This window comes from Dermacentor variabilis, chromosome 1 (genome assembly GCF_050947875.1).
Source record: "Dermacentor variabilis isolate Ectoservices chromosome 1, ASM5094787v1, whole genome shotgun sequence".
Taxonomy (NCBI): Eukaryota; Metazoa; Arthropoda; class Arachnida; order Ixodida; family Ixodidae; genus Dermacentor; species Dermacentor variabilis.
The window spans coordinates 73951174-73971733 of NC_134568.1; the positions used below are offsets into that span (position 1 = coordinate 73951174).

General features: G+C 44.6%; 1 protein-coding gene across 5 annotated transcripts; it reads right to left on the reverse strand.

The window, feature by feature from the left end:
- Positions 1-5552: 5552 nt before the first annotated feature.
- LOC142579507 (uncharacterized) lies at positions 5553-20228 on the reverse strand. 5 transcript variants are annotated; one of them, XM_075689790.1, is made up of 5 exons: positions 19774-20223; positions 17340-17475; positions 11774-13202; positions 7986-8026; positions 5553-5886 (listed from the first exon to the last, which is right to left on the reverse strand). In XM_075689790.1, the coding sequence occupies exons 3-5, from the start codon at positions 13171-13173 to the stop codon at positions 5837-5839; spliced, it is 1491 nt and encodes a 496-aa protein (XP_075545905.1). In that variant the 5' UTR covers positions 13174-13202; positions 17340-17475; positions 19774-20223; the 3' UTR covers positions 5553-5836. The 5 variants fall into 5 exon arrangements, with proteins under 5 accessions (XP_075545905.1, XP_075545897.1, XP_075545926.1 ...); XM_075689821.1 differs by lacking the exon at positions 17340-17475 and having other exon boundaries at positions 5816-5886; positions 11774-11889; positions 11991-13202; positions 19774-20215; XM_075689782.1 differs by lacking the exon at positions 17340-17475 and having other exon boundaries at positions 19774-20219.
- Between the last annotated feature and the right edge of the window lie 332 nt (positions 20229-20560).

Consider the following 20560-nt stretch of genomic DNA (forward strand, 5'->3'; position numbering starts at 1 on the left):
TACCAAAAAGGAGGAAGGGAAATCTGTACAGTAGGAAAAGGTATGGCACACTCGGTTAAGGTGTTTCGATCAATGAACTGTTTCGATCCTTGGTTTTAATAGTGCCACTACGTACCACCATACTAGAGTGCAGGGGGGCCGTATTCTTAACCGATCCACTTCGGCTAAAACAACCAATCAGCGTGCACCTGAGTGCGAACTATCGCCAAAGTGCATCGTTTCAGAATATGGCTGCAAGTGGCACAGCTAACACCACAACATGTGCACAGGTGTACACTCAAGCCTCAGCTCATGGCGGATTCCGACAAAACCACCTTAGTCTTGTCGTCTCCGAGATTGGGCAACATGCCGCCGCATCTCGAGGGCAATGAGTGCCTAGTTTAGGCTGTGTGCGTCGTCTTCTCCTTCTTTTTGTGGTTGTAGCCTGTGCGCTATACAACCCGATGATCACGAACCAACAAGCCTAAATTTTCAAATCTATGTGTCTATAGTGGGACAAAAATTGTTTTAAAAACGCACTTGGCAACCAAGGTACACGGACTACGCGGATTTGTGCTACTCTGCCAGCCAATCACAGAAGCATACAAGCCGTACGTAGTCATCCGATTTTTTCAAATGGCTTCATACTTGATACCTCCGGAGCGCCTGCTGTCCTTGAAGAGTCTTTTCATCGGTGGAAGCGATCAGGTATGCAACAGACATGGGTAAAGTGTATGGAGACGGAGCATTTCCTTCTTGAACCGTCTGCCGTACAGTTCATTTCACTGCTGAGCCCGTTTTGCTCATGAAACTTGACAATAAAGAGTTGCAGCAAAGTAAGCATTTTATTTCAGTTCAATAAATTAGGCTTTCACCATTCCACTATATTAGACGGGTGAAAACGTGTAAAATTGCGCGCTTATAATTTTTGTGGTTACTACCTTATTTAGGTAACAGGGAAAATTCAAAGTACGAACTAAGCCTCTCCAAGAAACAGTACTACGCGGTTATGAAGACGTGGGTGGGGCTTCACTGGAGACTTGAGTTGTATTCAACAATAGAGAGTTTTAGATTAGGGGACGCAAGCGGCTTGCGTACACAAGAACTAGAGGCAATGGTAATGCGCATGCGCAGAACCCTACGTCTACGCATGAGCAGTACCGTCGACCCTAGTTCTTGGTACGCAAGATTCTCAGGAGCCTATGTCAGCAGAAGAGCCACCACGTGGAAATGAAGGCAGTCCACCTCTTGAGGTTGAACAAGAATTTGCATTGTGGAGAAGTCACATTCCACACATGGAATTATTTCATCACCATGCAATAGTTGCAGACCAGGATACACAAGTTGCAACATCGTGTTAGCCTCCTTACAACAGAGAGGGCAAAATACAGTAACGACAAAAACACAGGGACCTGAAGAAGTGAACAGGACTCCATAAGACAGTAGACTCCTATTAAAAGGAACTAAAGAAAGTTATGCAAGGAAGGAAGGAAGGAAATAAATTTTATTCGAGGTCCTGCAGGCCACGAGAGCTTTGGGCTCCCCTGCAGTGGGCGTCTCCCACGACGGAACCGGGAGGTTGAGTTTCCTGGCGGCGTCGTGGACCTGCTGGACAGCCCAGAGTTGGGGAGCAAGTTCTTTGCTCCGGATTGTTTCTTCAAACTTGCGCTTGTCTTGCTCGTAGTTTATGTGAGCTTGCGAGCACAGCCAGAGTAGATGATATACGTTAAGGGATCTATTGCAATTGGTGCAATAAGACTTGTCGTAGACCTCAGGGATGTAATGGTGTAGTCTGTAAAGTTATGCAAGACTGCAATTTTAATGACGTCACCTATGTCAGAGAGCAAGCAAAGCAAAAATATCTCACGTACGTCTTCCTACGAGACCAAATTACAAATTTTCAGCGCAAGAATCCAACATGGACAGAAGATGTGAGACACTGCATAGTGCGTCGACATCTGTCAAGCAAAGCTTACGAGCATGCTAGACTAGAAAAGCTACTTAAATTACCCAGCAGAAACACACTACAGAACTTCACAGAGAGCAGTTGTGGAAATGCCGGCTTCAATGACTTCATAAAAGCACGGTTAAAAGGCAGAGAGTGATAAGCTTGAAGCACCACAGTCCCGGGTTTGCTCTGTAATTGTTGACGAGATGAGGATTAAGCTAAAGCTACAGTATAATAAACTTGGAAGGCTGCTTTGTTTACCAAGTAGACATGAATTAGAATGAAGTCCAAGTGAGCCTGTACTGGCAAATTCCTTGCTTTGTTTTTTGATCAATGGACCTTCTACAGCATACAGAATACCAGTTTCTTACTTCTTTTACCAAGAGTCAAATGGCCTCCAGCTGTCAGAACTGGTTTGCTATGTTATGAAGGAGGTTAAAGACACCCGTTTCAAAGTTGTTTATTTGTTAACCGACAACCACAAGTTTAATGTGAGTGCAATGAGTCTTGTGTAGTAGTTTTTTAAGGTACCGCATTGAACATCCAAATGACAGTGACACGCTTCTGTTTTTAAGCTTTGATTATTGTCACATATCGAAAAACGTAAGATCCCATTTTCTGCCAAGAGATTTTGGGAAAAATGATGAAATTTCATCATTTGATTTAAAGAAGCTCTACAAGATGCAGAAGGCGTGGATAGTAAAGCCTGTGAGAAATTTGAGCAGGAAAAATGTGTTTCCAAGCAATATAAAATAAATGAATGTGAAGTGAGCTGTTGAAGTGCTGGCTCCAGATCTGACATCAGCTCTTGATTTCCTGTAGGAGCAAGCAGGTCACGGCTGCCACCCTTACTTCGCTGCTGCAGGGCCATCAATTTTGTTCATGAAGAACATTTACCGACATCAGTACACTCACCAGGACTGCCCCGATGTTAGGCACTACGATGATGCTGATAACAGTCCTCTCGAATGGTTGGAGGTAACTTTGCCATTGTACATCGAGGAGCTCAAGAAAAATTCTACTTCACCCTGTCAGTTCCTAAAAAATTAAATTTGTGAAGCATTGTTGCTCACCACATATTACACTGTAGCGTGCATACACTACTTCCTTGGCTCAGAGGATTTCTGCTTTGTGCTAACACAAAAGTTCAGCAGTGACCCTATTGAGCGATTGTGACATTGAGAAGGTTACTTGGTTGCGATGACCAGTTGGATGGGCGTTCAGCCATTTCAGAGCTGAAAAAGCTCCACAAGACTGGAATTGCGACTCCTTCGGAGAACGCCAATGATTTGCACAAGCAGGAGCTTGGTCATGTCGATGCACTGCCAGCTCCAATAGCCTCACTACCCATGCAGTCTTTGGAGTGAACAGAGATTGCTGTAAAAGAGCCATACCACATGAAGCAAAATGCAGTGCCCATATATCAAAGCCTACAGGTGTCAGCAACTGTGTACGTCGGCGCGTACGCAGCCCGCGTGGTCGGAGAACAAGTGGAGTTAAAGGACTGTTGCTCTCCGACGATAAAGCCTGTCAATTCAAAGACATCAGTACATAATGAGAGCAGCATTCCGGGTAAGTTGGTAATCCATTGCTTAAATGATATTGCGCGACATAAAAACGACACGGACGTGAAAGAAGACGACACACCAAGCGCAAACTTTCCACACCAAGTTTGCGCTTGGTGTGTCGTCTTCTTTCACGTCCGTGTCGTTTTTATGTCGCGCAATATCATTTAAACATCAGTACAGAGGTGGGCTTTTGTACCAGTCTGATTTATATGTTCTCGAGATGTTGAGAATGTTTGTGGATATTGCCTTGCGGGAACATCCAACACTGGACAAGCCCTTGAAGACTCTGCTGAATGTGGCAGTACCAGCAGTAATTAAATGAGGCCTTCTGCAGTGCAGGACCACTCACAGCCAGCACCACAAGGACTTACCGTAGTTGAGTTTGTGTGTTTCAAATTTATCAAACCACTGTTTGTGAACTATGCTAGTGCAGCCACCAACAAGAATGATAAATATGTTAAATTGAAAACGAGCCCTCAGTACTTTGTAGGTCTGAACTGTATCAATGAAGTGTTTGCAATAAGATATTTACTCGCATCTTGCTCATTCAAGGCATGCGGTATTTTCTTGGTCATTAAATAATTGTTTCTATATTTCCTGGTCACCAAGCCACACGGACATGGTAGAAGGTCCAAAGCTTTCTGGGTATGAATATTTACATAGGCCACAGCACTCGTCTGATGCAAAAGAACTGGAGAAAACTCGTCTGAAAGTCGTAAAAATAGTATGCTATCACAGTGCACAGAAGGCCGGCTCACACTAAGAAATTCCAGCTTTATATAGAGCATCCTGGCAAGCATTTTTTGGCAAAATATCACGTCTGTAAGAACACTTGCCGACTTCCATATTTTCTGCACTTTCCTACGGTAACCAATGAATTATTCACTGCAAACGCTACAACAGCAGTAAATAAACTTTCATGTTTTTGTCTCTGCTATGTACGTGCAAAGCACAACCCACTTTCACGCTACAGTTGCTGCAAACGCGCCCGACCCTGCAGAGACTGCATTCGAAACACTACTATAGTACTCTGCAGCGTTATAAACGAGGCTCTTGTCAAATAGTGGATTGGTGTTCTACCATCGCAGCAATTAAAAACAGCCGCAATTGCGGCCACCACACAGACAAGAGTTGCGGAGGCACTTTACATCGGTGGCACTCGGTGAAATGAGCGGCGGCAGTTCGCAGCTCTGCCCACAGCTCCTCTCAATTGTTGTCTTGGCGTCTTGACAGGCAGAAAGTTTATCGAGGAGGCTACGGCGATTTCAGTGCATGGGCCCTATCGGTAGCGTGTCCTCTAGAGTTAGTAGAGTAGCTCCGTGGGGCCCCTAGTCCAGGGCTCCACTTGCTTTAGCGGCTCGCTAGACTTGGTCTAGAAGAGCCAGTTGGCTATCCTGATCCTTGTCCGTAAGCCACGCGTCCCACTGCGTGTTAAAATCTTGTGTTTTCAGTTGTGTGGAATTTATATCTGTCGCTCTGTTTGGGCACATCCAAGTGATGTGCAGTAAATTTGGGCTGTCACCGCACCACGGGCATTCATCAGTGTATTGTGTGTGGTGAATACAGTTAAGTGTATGTAGGTTTAAGTGCGTGTGTGTTTGAAGTCAGCGCCAACTCCTCGCCTGTTGACTGTTTAAATTTGGGTGCGGGTGATCATATTGCCTCCGGTCCTCTCTCTGGTGTTCGAGGATGTGGCGCGGTGTAGAGGGGGGCGTTTCACTCGGGACGTGGAGATCTCAGCAGAAGTAGCAGCCAAACGAAGACGTTGCTGAGGTTGATCATGCAAGCGCTGATATTGGCCTGCTCCCCACTTCAACTGAGGCTGTAGCTGCCTTGGCCCTTTTACGTCACTACTGCGGCACAATAGAAGGCACCGGCCTATTGCTTGTGGATCGTTCAGACTACGTTGTGGATGCCATGGTTAAGCACGTCGCTACCAGTAAGAAGCAAGCTACAGTGCTGCAGTACTTCAGCCAAAGAAACAAATACTTTGTGTCAAGTTTCAAGCAAGTATTACTGTGTCACGATTACTTCATTGATTGATTTGTGCAAGTTCCTTATGCGTTTTTACATGATTTTATAAATATAATTCGGGCTACGTACAAACTATTTCGCAGTCACTGTGTTGTTCGATATATCAACGTTAGGCTGTAGTCGATGTTGACAATGTCCCCCTTGTGGAGAACTTGGTTGAGTTTGCTCACGGCCGTCCTGCCGTCCCTGTAGAAGCAGTCCACAACGACCGTCACCTCCCAGATAGTCTGCCCCTCTCTGGCTTCCACCATGGCGGAAGAGTCAAAGACTTGCACCAGTGTGTCCTTTCTGCCCGAGAAGACATAGACTAGGCTCCAGGGGGGGCCCAGCTGCAGTGGATTTCCCATTCATGGTAGCCTGCAAAACATGTGTTTGCATTTTGACGTACATGGAACAGGAACTGTGAAACAAGATTAACCGTGAAGAAAAGCAATCAGTTTTAAATTACAGTTTTCTTTCTCTATTTCTTCCACACTACAGGTGCTTCCTTGCCAAGTACACAACTTGGGTAACTGGATATGTGCCATGGGGTATGTTGCCCATTCTTCGCCAATCCCCCAGAATGGACATGTGCCACTGTGACGCAAGGGGCGCAGAAGCCTTAAATGTATTTACATGCATATCTGTTATATTCCTCCGTGCATACGACCCTTATCAACACATGCTTTGACACAAAAAGCTAACAGCTCGTAACAGTAATCGTGTTCACGATTGCGCCGGTGTCAAAAATTTTCACCAGCAGCAAAGCCGAACATAGTAAGTTACTGCAATTTTAGCTCTATGTTTGTCTCGTTAAGCTCTATGCCACCAGGTGGCTGCACCGCTCAGGCCCCTCAAGCTTATGCCCTCATCTATCGGCAATCCACCCAAACCACCCCCATTTGCCGGAATAGTGGACACGCTAAATGTCTCTATATATATTGAGGCTGTATGTGTGTCATTCACCGCCGCTGCTACTTCTCCAACTCAAACAAGGTTTGCAACACTTAGGTTCAAACACTGGATTGGATCTGCAAATTTCCTTTGAAGCCAGATGTGTATGTTTGCCTTTTGTCTGTAACGCCCCTTTTCGTGGTCCCACCAGTCCACCTCACCTCTGCTATGCTGGCATGCTGTGCTACTGAGGTTCACTGTTCTGCCAAACTACTGGCATAGCAGGATGTGACATTTGTAACTACGTACCACGGTTTTGCAACTACAGTTTTGTGATGCTTTAAGAACCCTTCCTCTCCTCCCAAAAACAGTCATAGTACCATCCACATATGGCTGTCACTGTTACAACAGTGACAACCAATATCATAGGACATGCAACATTGCTCTTATCAATATTGCTCATGTCAATATTGTCTCGTCAGTTAGAGTCTATTACACCATAGCAAAGTACGAGCACAGTGGCAAGTAGTCATACATGGCTCTCAGCCTCTGCTTACGGGAAGCAGATGAAAAAAGCAACATGTGTCTTCCATGCGTGGCCTAGACCATAGCTTCCTAACACAACTTGAGCATGCAAATCTTGCTGTGTGGTTGCAGTAACCGAACATAAGACTTGGCAAGAACGAGATTCGATAAAAATAGGAGCAATATTTTTCAACAAGGTTCAAAAGAGTCTATTAGTAACAATGACTTTTCTTGTGTTCCAACGTGCACATACATGCTTACAAATCGGCTACAGCTCTGAGCAGTGATGTATACCATGCATTGTGATCAGGGTGTTCCCATTTCCACTTCACTTTGTGCTGATAGCAAGAAAATGAAATTCTACTTTCGTTTTCATTAATAATAACCAATTGTGAAAGACCTAACAGCGCCATCATAAAAGCCTTACAGTAAAATCAATCGGTAATAATCACTCTTAACCATTAGATTCTTTTTAGTGCCAAAACAAACATTTTTAAACATACATTACTGCCTCATACCATGTTAACTTTCAGCGATACTTGAAACTAGGCTAGTAGGTGAAGTTTCATGACTCTTACGCCAACGTAAGAACAGCAACACAAACACGAAGAAACAAGACTGAACACTTATTCTTGTTCCTCCTTATTTTAAATAATTTTTTTTTCTCATTTCTTATGCAAGCATAAGAACAGCAACACAAACACGAACAAAGAAAACTGAACACTTATTTTTGTTCCTCATTATTCTAAATTTTTTTTTTTGCATGAGTATGCACTACGACAAAGTAAATTCATGTTTTTTCTTGTCCATGTCCTTGTTCGCACATGCTAGTGCAGGAGCTTTCCACGCTAGTTTTCAAATTTCTCATCCATATTTTGCACGCTGTAAATGCGTCTTTCTAGCATCTCATTCTTTAACATATCAAAATTCCAGTGTATGCTGTTATTCCATTTTGGTGTTCTGACTGCCTCGTCCCCTGTCTGTTTTACAAACCATCTGTATGTTGTAAAATAAAATATTGTGCCCAGAGGTCAAAAGTCACTTGTCCTACCACTTACATTGCCAGTGGCAGGACCCGAGGGTAGTGATGGGCCGCTTACTGAAACACAACATTAAAAAATATTAGAGAATGCATGAGGACAGGCGAGGAGGTACTTTCCTTTGCCGTGGACACCATATCCTCCTTAGACTAAAAGACAAGTGAGCTGTTTAATTGCTTCACAAGTTCGGTTCTTACTGACTGCTGTGTTAGCAATGTGAAAAACCCATTTTTTAGTTTAATTACCACAGTTAGATGCTGATCGCAGCATCTCCACGCACACGGAGAAAGTAACTCTTGTTACAAGGCTCGAGAGAAGGTGCCACCATCCTGCAAGTGCAGTGTTGCACACTGGCCACGCGCCCCTTCTGTAACCTCCGCTCCCATTGTCACGGCAGCCCTCCTCCTGCATGAACTCTGAGCAGACGACATATTAAGTTGCGTCTGGCACTCCCGCTCCTCTCCTGCTGGTTGGCGGCCCCGTCTCAAAACACTCTCTCTGTACCTCCATGTAACTACATCAATTCATGTACACTACATGCTTAATAAACCCAGTTAACCTCCGTTAACAAAGTCCACTGTTATATCGTCCACTATACAAGACATAACGAAATGACTGTCAATTCATGTTCTTGTCGTAAAAGCTGCTTTTCTCTGCTTAAACAAAGATGAACATTCAACACCATGGCTTCCCTCGTCAACTCGCGGTATTTGAAACATTCTTCATGGGTGCTTTTTGTCATTTCTGCCTACGCAATGGTATAGATCAAGCTAGTGCCAATTTTTAGGAAAGCTGATGGCACAAATGAGCTCGAACCACTTTCACACAGTTGCGCAAGCGCCAGACTTTATATCCTGGACGAATATGCCACATCTCTTCCGAGCTAACTTTGAGAAGTATTACAGGCAATGTGCATTACAAACAACAAGAGGTCTCATGAGGTTCGCATTATTCATAATCAATCCTACACTGTCTGTATGTTACTACCTATACTATAACCTTGAAATTTTACAACGAATTTAAAGATTCTGATTCTGAAAAAAATGTGGAACAGTGACTGCACTCTAAAAGTCAGCACTCTTTGGGGCTTATCTTGTCCCAAACCAATAAATGCCGTCTACCTTGCTTGGCTTTTTTTAATGTTGTGTGCCCTTTACTTTCAGGTCAGGAACGTCAAGTGCCTATGGTAGCATTGTTGAAAGGATAATGAGCAGTGTTAAAAGAGAGGAAATGCATGCAAGATGGATGAGGATTATTGCTTGGGGACAAGATAAGTGCCACAGAATAGTGAATGGAATAATAGGTATTGATTCATAGTTTTAAAGCGCAAAATACGAAGATGAAGGGGAGACACGGAGCTACAGCACTGTGCACTGAGTATCAACTGACGTTTCTTTATTGGAACAAGCATTTTATATTGATGCAGATAAAGTAAAACCTTGTTAACCTGTACCCGCTTAAACAGCAGTATCGTTTTAAATGTAGTAAAGTCAAGTCCGAAACTCAGTGGTTATTGAAGATGATGCGTTTTGTATTTGCATAAACCGTACCAGCTTATTGCATATGTATCGGTTAACACGTAGTATTTGCACTTGTAGCACAATCACGGCAGTAGGTCAGCCAAGCAGAACAAGCCTCAGAGATCAGAACGGCCTCCAAGCACAAACGCAGAAGGCGCCTGGGAGGGTGAAGCCACCGTAACAACAACATCATTTCGGTGCCGAGCCAGAGAGCGTTGCGGATGGCTAGTGGTGGCCTGTGTTGTGGTGTCGTGCAAGCTACAACTCACGTCCTGCCGGAGCTCACGGAGCTCAGACACACCCCGGGCACTCAGCATAAAAGAAAAATTATAAATCGTTTGCGTGGCACAATATCGGTGCTGGCACGCACGAGGAATCTGCTCTTGACAACGGTGTGTGGCATTTCGAATGCAAAGAAGAAGATGCTTGGCAGTGCTGCTGGAACTGCGAAAAGATGTCGGCTACGAGGTGCAACTTTTCGAGGATAATCTTTTCGCTATTGTTGCCTCTGTTATTGCCAGAGTGTCGCCTAATGACAGTGATGAGCACGACACAGAAAGCGACAGCACGGGCGATTCAGGCCCGACAGTGCCAGAAGCTGCACATTATACGTCAGCCTCATGCGAGTGTTAGCTGAGCTTAAGGCAGTTTGTCGTCGTTGCTAGGCTGCTGCGGCATCAAACGAAAATAACAGACTTTTGTCACGCGAAATGAATAAATACTGCACGTTTTTTGCCCTTTTATCGCACTCCCTCTGAGTTTCGTTTCTCGCAGGTAACAGGGCGATCTCAGGCTATTTCGGTTACGCAGTACTACCGTTTAATGCATACTTTTTCCAAGCTCCGGCCAATTACGGTTTAACGAGGTTTCACTGTATGTTTGTTAGATATATAGTGGTGTGATAGCGTGTCATTATGGTGAGCATGTGTGAGAAGGTGCTTGGCATCTTTATAAAATGCTTCTTTCAATAAAGCATCAGTCAATAGCCAGTGCATAGTCCTCTCAGTTCATTTCTTGCCTTCATCTTCATATTTTGCACTGAAATAATTATGACGCCCCAGAGAGCATGCATTTTTTTCATGTACCCCTACAGTATGTCACCAATCAAAACACACGCCAAGCTCATCATCTTCCTTGTCAACCAATCTCTCTCCAAGCGAATCTGCCGACGGCCATTTGGAGCAACTGAGTCCTGGAGGCAGACTGCTAGCTTTCGATTTCTGGATGTCAGCAAGGTTGCAGCTTGGAATACTGCCTAACCCTCCTTGTCCATAGCCGTGAGACAGTGGTTCACCGTATACAGCCATGCCCCAAATAAAGAAATATGCATTGCAGCTAGCTGCTTTTGGTTGTGTGTAGTCAGCTATATGTAAAGATGCAACTTTATTCATTCCGTTTACGTAATTCTATACCTGTGGGCCTGCTGTGCTGATCGATTGCACATTTTAATAAAAAGAGGGAAAGGGGGGTATGCAAAAAGGTAACACAACACAAGCAAAGCCTCTATCCATGTTTCAAAAATCAGAGTTACGATATCTCGAGGCCGATTTGGCTTCTGAGAAAGAAGCTGAATTGCCATCGCAACAGGACTCTGATTTTAGAAATTGGATGGAGATATTTCTCCATTATTGTCTCACTCAAATAGGTTCTGTCGCTCAGATTCACAGCTCACCTTCAGATTCAACACACACCGAACATATTCACAGACAGACTCAGATTTCACAGACAGATTTCAGTCAAAGATGTTTAGATATATCAGAAAAGACAACAAAATGTTAGGCCTGTATTACAGCACCCACACCAGAGAACCTGCCTCACAGGCCACATAAAACACAGCTAAAGCTCTCCGATGACTGCAGTTCATCCAGCCATGTACTGCGTATGCATGGGGTGAAGGACAAAGGTATAGCCTGTGCAGACAATTCGAGGCATTTTCATGTCAGATGCTAACGGCAGAAATGAAACGTTAAATGTTCGGTATGCTACGTTCACACCTAGCAGGCAACGCTGCGGTGCTAAAGAGGTTCCGATCTACGATGCTACCCACGTCACATAGTAGCATCATATTTATCAATTATTTCGTGTGTGATGCACTATTTTTTGGTCACGAATAGAGCAGTGAGACAAGTTGCTCTAGCCTTCATAGCGTTCGCCTGCTATGTGTGAAATGTGCTCTGCTGTGCTTAGCATTCGGTCGTGGTTTGTGCAAGTAGACTAGGTTCACATAACTTAAAATGGCGACAGAAATGCAGTTTGAACCACACATTCAACCTTTCCACAACTTACGGCAGTGCGCTGAGCTTGCCAGGTGCTACAGGGATGACTTGCTGCACCACCCTGGCCTTCAGCAGCGGGCCAGACTCTGAGGGACTCGTTTGATGCACGTTTGAAGGCCTTTCGCCCTGCAACACAAAGCGGCAGCACACCTCTACCTTCCCGCCAACCGTACCGACCATGTCAATTCGAATGATGTCGTTTTCTCGGAGGATATTCTTGAAATTACCTAGGAGGGGCACGTGCACGTTCTTGTAGAATGTGAAGAACTCCACATTCCTGCATCCCTCCGGCTCCTGCACCTCGCACATTGCGCTGTTGTCGTTCACAGCTTTGAGGTTGCTGTGCGGGTAAACCCCGATCGAATGGGCAATGTTGGGAGCGGAGCAGAACTTGGGAGGTGTGTTGAAGATGCCGAGATCTCCCGCTTCCAGGTCACCAGTGCCTGTGGGCATTTCGCTCATGGCAAGAGCGAGGCCGTTGTGAAACGCGCTTTCGCTCTGCTCGACAGGGAAGTGCTCGGGCCGTTCACCAGTCCACGTGAACATAGCTACCCACATGTCGCATTCTACTGCGATGGCGTCTACAAAGGCATCTACATCTTCTAGGACAGCACTCTCCTTGAACAGCTCACTCAATGACCTTATCTTCCTTCCGTTGGAGTATGCTGCTGTGTTTGGCATTAGCACCATGACGTTGGGTTCAACAGCAGACACCAGACCCGTAATCTTGGAGTTCGGGAAGAATGCGCCTTTGATGCCGAACAGCTTCCTCCGCGCAAAGAACTCCTTTGGGTCAAGCAGAAGCTCGGCGATATCGTTGTTGGATAGAAAAGCCTCGTTTCTGCTGTCGCTGACCTGGACAAGTTCGGCACATTGCACTTTGTTGACATTGGTGGCCCACCACTTGGTGTAGCTGGTCGGCTTTGGATTTGGCTGGGCATCAAAGTGAACCTTGTCCCCGACACTAAACAGGTCATTCAGGCTCTTTTCTGGCTGAAGCAGGGACATGTCAACGTTATCAATAAAAAAGTAGGCATGCTCTTCATTGCCTTCACCGAATAATATATATGCATGGCTTAGATTGATGGCTTGGATTGTACCACGAAGTCCATTTCCTATGCCGTCACTACCTGGTCGGTACACTGCCTCCTTTGGCGTGGGATCGCTCGTATTTGCCATTTCTCTTAGTAGTTCTATACAAGTGGCCTGATACTTGGCTCTGTGGCCTGGCGGACTTTTGACCAACCGTATGGTTTCAGTTGTTGCACCTAACCGGCCCCGGACTGATGGTGGAAGTTGGGAAAGAATGCCTTGGATCCTGGTGAGAGGTGTGCCTTTGTCGGCTCTCGTGGCGTCGTTGAGGTGCTCACACATAGTGCCCAACACAGTGTCATCATCCTGTGTGGACATGGCAGCTGGCAGGAGGTTTCAGGTGAACACTGCAGCAGGAAGAATTTTTTACAATCATGCAACCAATGCCAACAATAAAAAATATGCATCCAGATGATCCACTAGGTAGTATATTCTTTAAAAGTTTCATTATCTTCAGCTGTAGTTATCAAAGTCAGAAGAATTTATTGAGTGGTCACTGAGCCTTACAGTGGAACTGCAACAACTTGTCTTGCACTTCTTTTTATTTATTTATTTATTTATTCTTTGCTTTATTAGTAGTTAGTGTCCACAATCATAGTATATCAGGCATAAATTTCCCGGATTCAGAAGAAATCATAAGTTACAAAAACTTTTAATGCAAATAAATTAAAGCGCAAGCTAAATGGAACATTGCTTCTCGGCGTAGAGTGTGTTTACAAGGGTTCCGTCCCATACGAAAATGAGGGGGTGTGGAGATCAAAGCAGCAATTTGATCATCTCACCAAAAGCTTTACATGATAATAGAGGAGTTAATAGAGGAGAGAAGGTCGCGGTATGTTCCGAGACAAGCAACAGCAGAGGACCGGACCAAGCTCCCAGTGTCAAATGTGGAGAAGCGCAGAGTAAAACCAGAAAGAACGACAGGTGCGCTGCTCATCCAGCTTTCGGTGAGACGGTCACTGCGTGACTCGCAACAATTGTATACCAGGCTGACCGGCAAATGTGAAAGCCGTTTGTGACGCCCTTCCTCTCCTTACTTTCGTGACCATGTAAAGGAACCCTCGTAACCACTCCCTACGCCAAGAAGCCAAGCTCCATTTGGTGACAGCTAGGATGGATAGTTAGATAGGAATGATGAAAATCTTGTGTGGAATAAACTTGGTTGACTGGACTGATTGATTGTTCTTCTTCGTGTCTCATCGTTCCTATGGTCTTGTTTTTTTCCTCTTGCATTTGGCACGTTTTGAACTGTTTGCATCAAAAAAGTTCATAATAACCAAAGATTTGTCGCATGTTGAAGGAAATCCAGCACCATAATGTTGCAACGTGACCAGCAATTATCGAATAAAACAATAAAATAGTAGTGCTATAAAGTTTAAAAAGGCTAATTATATATAGTGCGTCAAACAGCTTTTCCATTCATTTCTTCTTGCCATTACAAGTTTGAAAACAACTGAAAGTAAAAGGCAGAGCATAGTAGTCACAATTTATTGTATAAATAAAGGAGGACCAAAGGGGGAATGAAAATGCCGCATACATAGCAACTTCCTCGCTTTCCTGGGAGCACCTCAAATGTCTAATAACTGTGAAAAAAGTGCAGCGCAATGAAATAGAGAGAAAGGAAAGATATAGCAATATTGTAAAAAAAAAGGAAGTAACTACTGAGACAGAACAAAAACTAATAAAGTAATATGCAATAAAGATGTCAGATAGTACTTTTCGCAATGGGTAAGTATACAGGATGCCATTTTTTTTAAATTATACAGAATTCTTTAGAAAACATCTGTGGCAACAGAATAATTCTAGTCATTGAGCTGGGTTACTTGAGGTGAACACTGCTTGCACGAAACATTGAGATGTATAACTGACCAATTAAAAACCATCTCTAATTTAAGTTTTGAACTAATTACATTATGGCGCATTGCAATTTACGAATTGTAGCGAGTTTGCAAGGCATATCCGCTAGGAAATAATTCTGAGGATGGCATTGGTTTAGATACACATACCATCAAACTTGCAGAAAAATGCACTGTTGTCCCACTTTTTAAGGAACATGCCATTTATGCACTGAAGCACAAAAATAAATGGAACACTCATGTTTTTTGTTGTACATTTTTGGGAATTAATATCTCAAAACTGGTGTCATCCCGAAAATTCGTTCCAAGTGGATACACTTTGCAAACTCACTGGCTACAATTTGCAAACTGAAATACGTGTATTGAAGTAATTAGATAAAAACCTAATTAGTTCAATTTTCTTAACCGATTATAGATTTTGATTTCTTGTGCAAGTAATTTCTTTGAGTAGTTCAGCTCAAGGACTAGAATTGTGTTATCTGCCACAGTTGATTAGTAAAAATTCTTTATAGCATAAAAAAAACATGCACCCTGTAGCCTGTACCAGGAAGTCAATGTACAGCATAAAAATTTGACAAGCATTCGATCTGCACAAACTACCCTTTTTACACCATTCTAAAGCACACTTTTTTCAGAAAAATTAGCTAACATTATGTGCACATTGAAATCTAGCATGAACAAAAACTGAAACGTGTGGTGGATCCAAATCTCAAATCGCACCTCGAACAGCGTTAACCCCACCTCAGCGTTGACGAAAGGTGCCTGTGGCAAAAATGAAATAAAATTATTTTGAGTGCCAACAAATCACTATTTCTCTCTTACCATGAAAATATATTGCGGGAGAACAATTTAAGGGTACTACAGTTGGTACTTTTTTCTTTGTACTATTATACGAAAACCTGCGTGCACATTACAATCAAGAGCACATTAAATATTCAATTTCAGTCTGAAAACTTAACGTGCACATTATAATCGAAGGCTCGTTATAATCGAGTAAATATGGTAATTTTTCTCTCAATTCTAGGTACTTGGTGCACTTCAATGATCAAATCAAATTCAAAATGAATACATCCATTTAACACACAACCATATTACACATATACGGGAGCCACTGAGAGAGGAAATACGAAATTATCGTGCAGGAAGGGCCTGATGGCGAATTAGACGAGATGGCACTCATAACTTTCTGCTACAAATTGGGGTACATCTAAAGAAAGAGCACGAAAGGCCCGCTGCAGGGAGTTGAAAACTTTCACGCGGGGAAGCTATATCTCCATAACTTCACAAACAAACACATATGAACCAGGCACTTGCCATGATTCTAAACGAATCCAATGGGGGGGGGGGGGGGGGGATTAGGTAAGATAATTTCATAGAGGCCATTCAAGTTCCAATTAAAGTTGGCCTACTAAATAATGCATGTGTACATGCATTTTTTTTTCTCTTTTATTCGAAAGCATCAAATGACCCTTTGAGCGAAAAAGCCGGCGTCTGCTGTCTGGACAAGCGAAAAAATTTGGAGGGCGCTAAAAGGGACCCTGAAACGATTTTGACAATATTGTACAAATGTACGAAGTTGTTAGAGTAGGTCCTTCTGATCATTAATTGATGCATCTAAGTGCTCCGCAAAAAGCATGTAATTTATTATAAGATTTTAAAAATGTACATCGCTGCCGATCGCAGCACATCACTCTGCTGAATTTTAAGCCACCCCTACCCATTTGATGTCCTTTTCCCTAATGACATTAGTAGGGCGAGATATCCGACTGGTTTCCCAGGGCGCGTCATCAATAATTTTTCCAACTTTATGGTGAACAAATGTTGTTTGTAATAGTTTGAACGTTAGTTAATGTTTCTATAAAAGGAAAATAACAAAGAGAATGCACAAGAACAATTTCTCACTACACTTAAGCGCTTCCGGCACACAGCAAGCATCGTCTGCTTGTGTTACAACGTGCTCCATTTTGAAAAGAGCTCCGCGACCAGAGTCGGTCTCAGTCTTTTCGCGAGCACCATGATTCGACTTTGTTGCGTTGTGGGCTGCAAACGTAGCAACTGGCAATATGTCAAGCTGCGACATCGTGTCCCTCTACAAGGCAGCAGACGAGCGCAGTGGCTGCAGCGCATCGTACTGTCGCTACCTGATCGGTGCCAGGATTTGCGCGTTTGCGGCCGTCAATTTACACCGGAAGATTACTACCACAACAGCGTTTCGCGAGTCCGGTATTCGGGTAAACGCAACAGCAAGGGGACAGGGCCTGGCCATTTGACCGTGCTGTTTCACGAGATGAGTAGAAGCGCAAACATGAATGGTCTGCATGGTGCAGCCACCTGGTGGCACAGAGCTCTACCAAACACTGTAGTAGTAACGAAGCGCATTCTTCATTGCTGCTGGTGTAAATTTTTTGCAGGAGCGTAATCATTAACACATTGTTCTTGTAAATGTTTAAAATGTTTTACACTTGGTTAGAGCAATATAAACGCTTTGTTCAATTGGCTGGTTCAGCTCTGCGCCAATGGGTGGCTAGACCGTGGAGACCGATCAGGCAGCTCACGTACGTCTACGCTAAAGTTCCTTCACCAGCTTGAGTTTATACCTCCACTGTTCCATCGAAACGCCCAGCTCGCCTGTGGTTACCGGAATACCAGACACGTTCGGCACTTCAACAGAATCCTCGTAATGCACGCTGCTTTGATAGCTGTCGTTTGGGGTCAACTGTCAAGCAACTGGTGGAGAGGTTGGAGAGGCTTGACGCACTCACTCCTAGAGAACAGGAAGTAGACGACACGACGTGCCATCACGATGCAGAGCCAGTGAAGGCAGAGCTTAGCCCCGGTCGCTAGGCGAACGAGTTGAGTACAAAATGCATGGCTATGGTGGAAGGTAACTTGTAATCGTCCGTAGCTCTCTTAATATGAGACTCTTCACACGAATTGTGGTGCAAATAATTAACTTTAGCTGTATCCTACGCATCTACAAAATTTTTCCGAACCGTTTCCAGGGCCCTTTAAGCTTCGCCTTTAAGAGTGGTATGCGATAGCACTCAAAGATCCCTGACTGCTTGTCACACTTCCCAGCAACCACAAATTTCTTGCGGATGCGTGGAGGTGAGTGACATCTGGATGGTGTTGTTGCAAGGAACCAAGCGGGCCGCACTGCTCTATGAATGGTAGAAATGCTGGAAAAGGGGTTTGTGTTTGAGTTTCCTCGTAACATAGTTATGTTTTCTGGTATATTCAAATTACAATCTGACGCTATCATGTCTGTAGGTTGTGTTTAGGTTGCACTTTTTGATTTTTCTGACTCTTTACTTTGAGGCATTCAATTAGTACAGTAACGCCTCCGAGCCATGCAGAGGGCCTACATGGTTGTGGTTCGGAATGATTTTTCGCAAAACACTGTCTGACGCACGCACCGGATTTCTTGCGACAAGGGGCTCTTAATGCGATGTGTTAAAACGGCACCTAAATTCTCACTGGCTATGATGCCTCATCACGAGCGCACCTCGGCGGATCAGAGCGGGCATGGGAACACCTGCTTCTACATTAATGCGCCAGGTGTTGCGCGAGGGAAGAGGGCATCGTCGCGACGCCCCATCACCCTTGCTCTTGGACGCCTGTGTTATCCGCGTGTTCCTTCTCCACGCTGGCTATCGCTTGCGTTCTAACTGTGCCTCGGCATGGCCTCAGTTTATAAGGCCAAATCATAACGTGCCAACCCAAGATTCCCATTAGATTCTATGGCAGTTGGGCAAGGTTGCATATTATGTCACAGTTCGAAGCACACCAGCCTTTTGCCAAGCTAGGAGCCATTGGCCAAGTGCCTCAATGTCTTCACTTGCCCACGAGGAGTTCATAACTCAAAGGACCACTCAGCGGCATTTAACTGGACATGAATGCCTTCACATTCACATTTCTGTCATAAGTGCATGCTTAGGTGCCCTCGGTTTTTTTTTTCCCAGAAGATACGCATCTAAATGTTGATTATGTTAATGATAAGTCGCCAGAAGAAGACAACGATGAGGTGCGCACTTCCTTTTGATGCTGTAAGGCGAGCTAACGGAATAAAAGAAGAAAAAAAGTAAAGAAAGAAAGTGCGCGCGCGAAGGCACTGGCGCTTTTGGCACGAACTCGCCTCACGGATCGAACGCCTCCGCCAGCGCTCGCCCCGACGCCTGAACGCCTGTCTGTTAATATGTTCCTTGTTCCTTGAGTCTATTAAATCGTCGGCAGCCAACCACGGCATCTAGAGACGCAACAGATATATACATTCGATAAGTGTTGCGTCTGTGCAAATTACACACCAGTGATATAAGAGGCACTTTCGATCGAGCGCGTTCGAATTCCTGGATAGCAATGGCTCGAGCTTGCGCAAAGGACCCAATCGAGACCGAGATAGGGAACACCGATCGTGCTCGATCGCGCACAATCAAGCATCAAGAAGGAAAATACACCGAGGCTCCATATTTTTCTCTCGCATATGCGCACAAAGGTCGGGCAAATACGAGAAAGAAGCTTTTGAGATCGTGCTCAAAAGAGCGTACGCCATCTTTAGGAACGCGTTCCAGTGCCAATCTGCCCAAGTAATATATAGGGATATTTTTTGCCCAACGCGGTGACGATTTAGCGCCAGCTAGGCGGATTGGAATGTCTACTAAAACCCTTCCGAGAACTGAAGCGACTAAAACGTTTCGCAGACAGTTTACGCCTTAACAAAGTGCGCGTGCGTGGACAGCACACGCACACTAAGACCGCGGCGTCAGAGACACCACGAAACTACACATTCGCCAGGAGATTACATTCATGTGCGATCGCGAAAAATTACACTCACTGAATGACACCATCTAGATATGTAAATTTAAGGCAAAGGCGATACCCTGGATCATACTTCAGCATGGCACCGGCGATCGATCACGGAAGGAACAAAGAATCAAAACTGTCACTGCTTCCATAAATTCAAGTTTCGCGGTAATAGCAGAACTTCCTAGATTAACTTCATGGAGGGGGGGAGAGCTGCAGCACTCTAAGTGCAAGAGGCGTGTGAAATAAAAGATTAGCTTACCAATATATGAATGCCCCTCGGCGATGCACACAGCTCTGAAACAGCGTCCGAACAGCAGGGCACGGAAGACGGAATGCGTGGACCCAGGCCCAGGCCCGCTTGAAGCGCGTGCGTCCGCGCGCGTGCACAACGACGATGCTGATAGGTTATTTGCGACGAGTACTGGTTTCGGTTTCAAAACCTAACCCACCTAAGCCTTTTCGCTTTAACAAGAGGCTTCGGTTTTCCAAGGGGAGACGATGTCGTCAGGCGGAGACTACAAAGAAATACGCAGACAACTACACGTGCCTACACTCTTAAAAAAGTTTGCACCCTTTGGGGGCTGATCTTGGACTCCCACAACGATAATCGTCATCTGTCTTGCCCGCGTTTGATTTCTCGAAAACACTGCACTCGTAACCTTCCTGTCGAGAATGCTATGTCACGATGATAACGACGCGCTAAACGTCAACAAACACGAAGTACAAATTGCAAAGGCACTGCAGACTGCCATCCGGCTTCTCAAGGAAGTCAAGGTTAACGCGCTGCCGGAAAGCATCAAAGCGGAGCTGGCCTGGTTTCACCAAAGCTTTTTTGAAGGCTTGGTAGACTCTGCTGCTGAATGCAAATATGCAGCTGGACTTGTATACATGCTTCCCACCAATCTATTTTCTGTGCACTCGCTCAAGGGTCCAAATTTTGGAATGCATCATGTAACTGCGCAAACAACAATTAGGGACAAAGAAGGAAACACACAAGACAGGCGCGGATCTTCAACTGAGATTTACTCCGGGAAATCCCACATTTA

Excerpts from the sequence above, each read along its gene's own strand:
- LOC142579507 (XM_075689790.1), bottom strand. The coding sequence starts at position 13,173 with ATGTCCACACAGGATGATGACACTGTGTTGGGCACTATGTGTGAGCAC. Across the intron at positions 8,027-11,773 it reads GGCAAGCTCAGCGCACTGCC|TAAGCGGCCCATCACTACCC; the intron begins GTAAGTTGTGGA and ends GTTGTGTTTCAG. Across the intron at positions 5,887-7,985 it reads CGGGTCCTGCCACTGGCAAT|GCTACCATGAATGGGAAATC; the intron begins GTAAGTGGTAGG and ends CATGTTTTGCAG.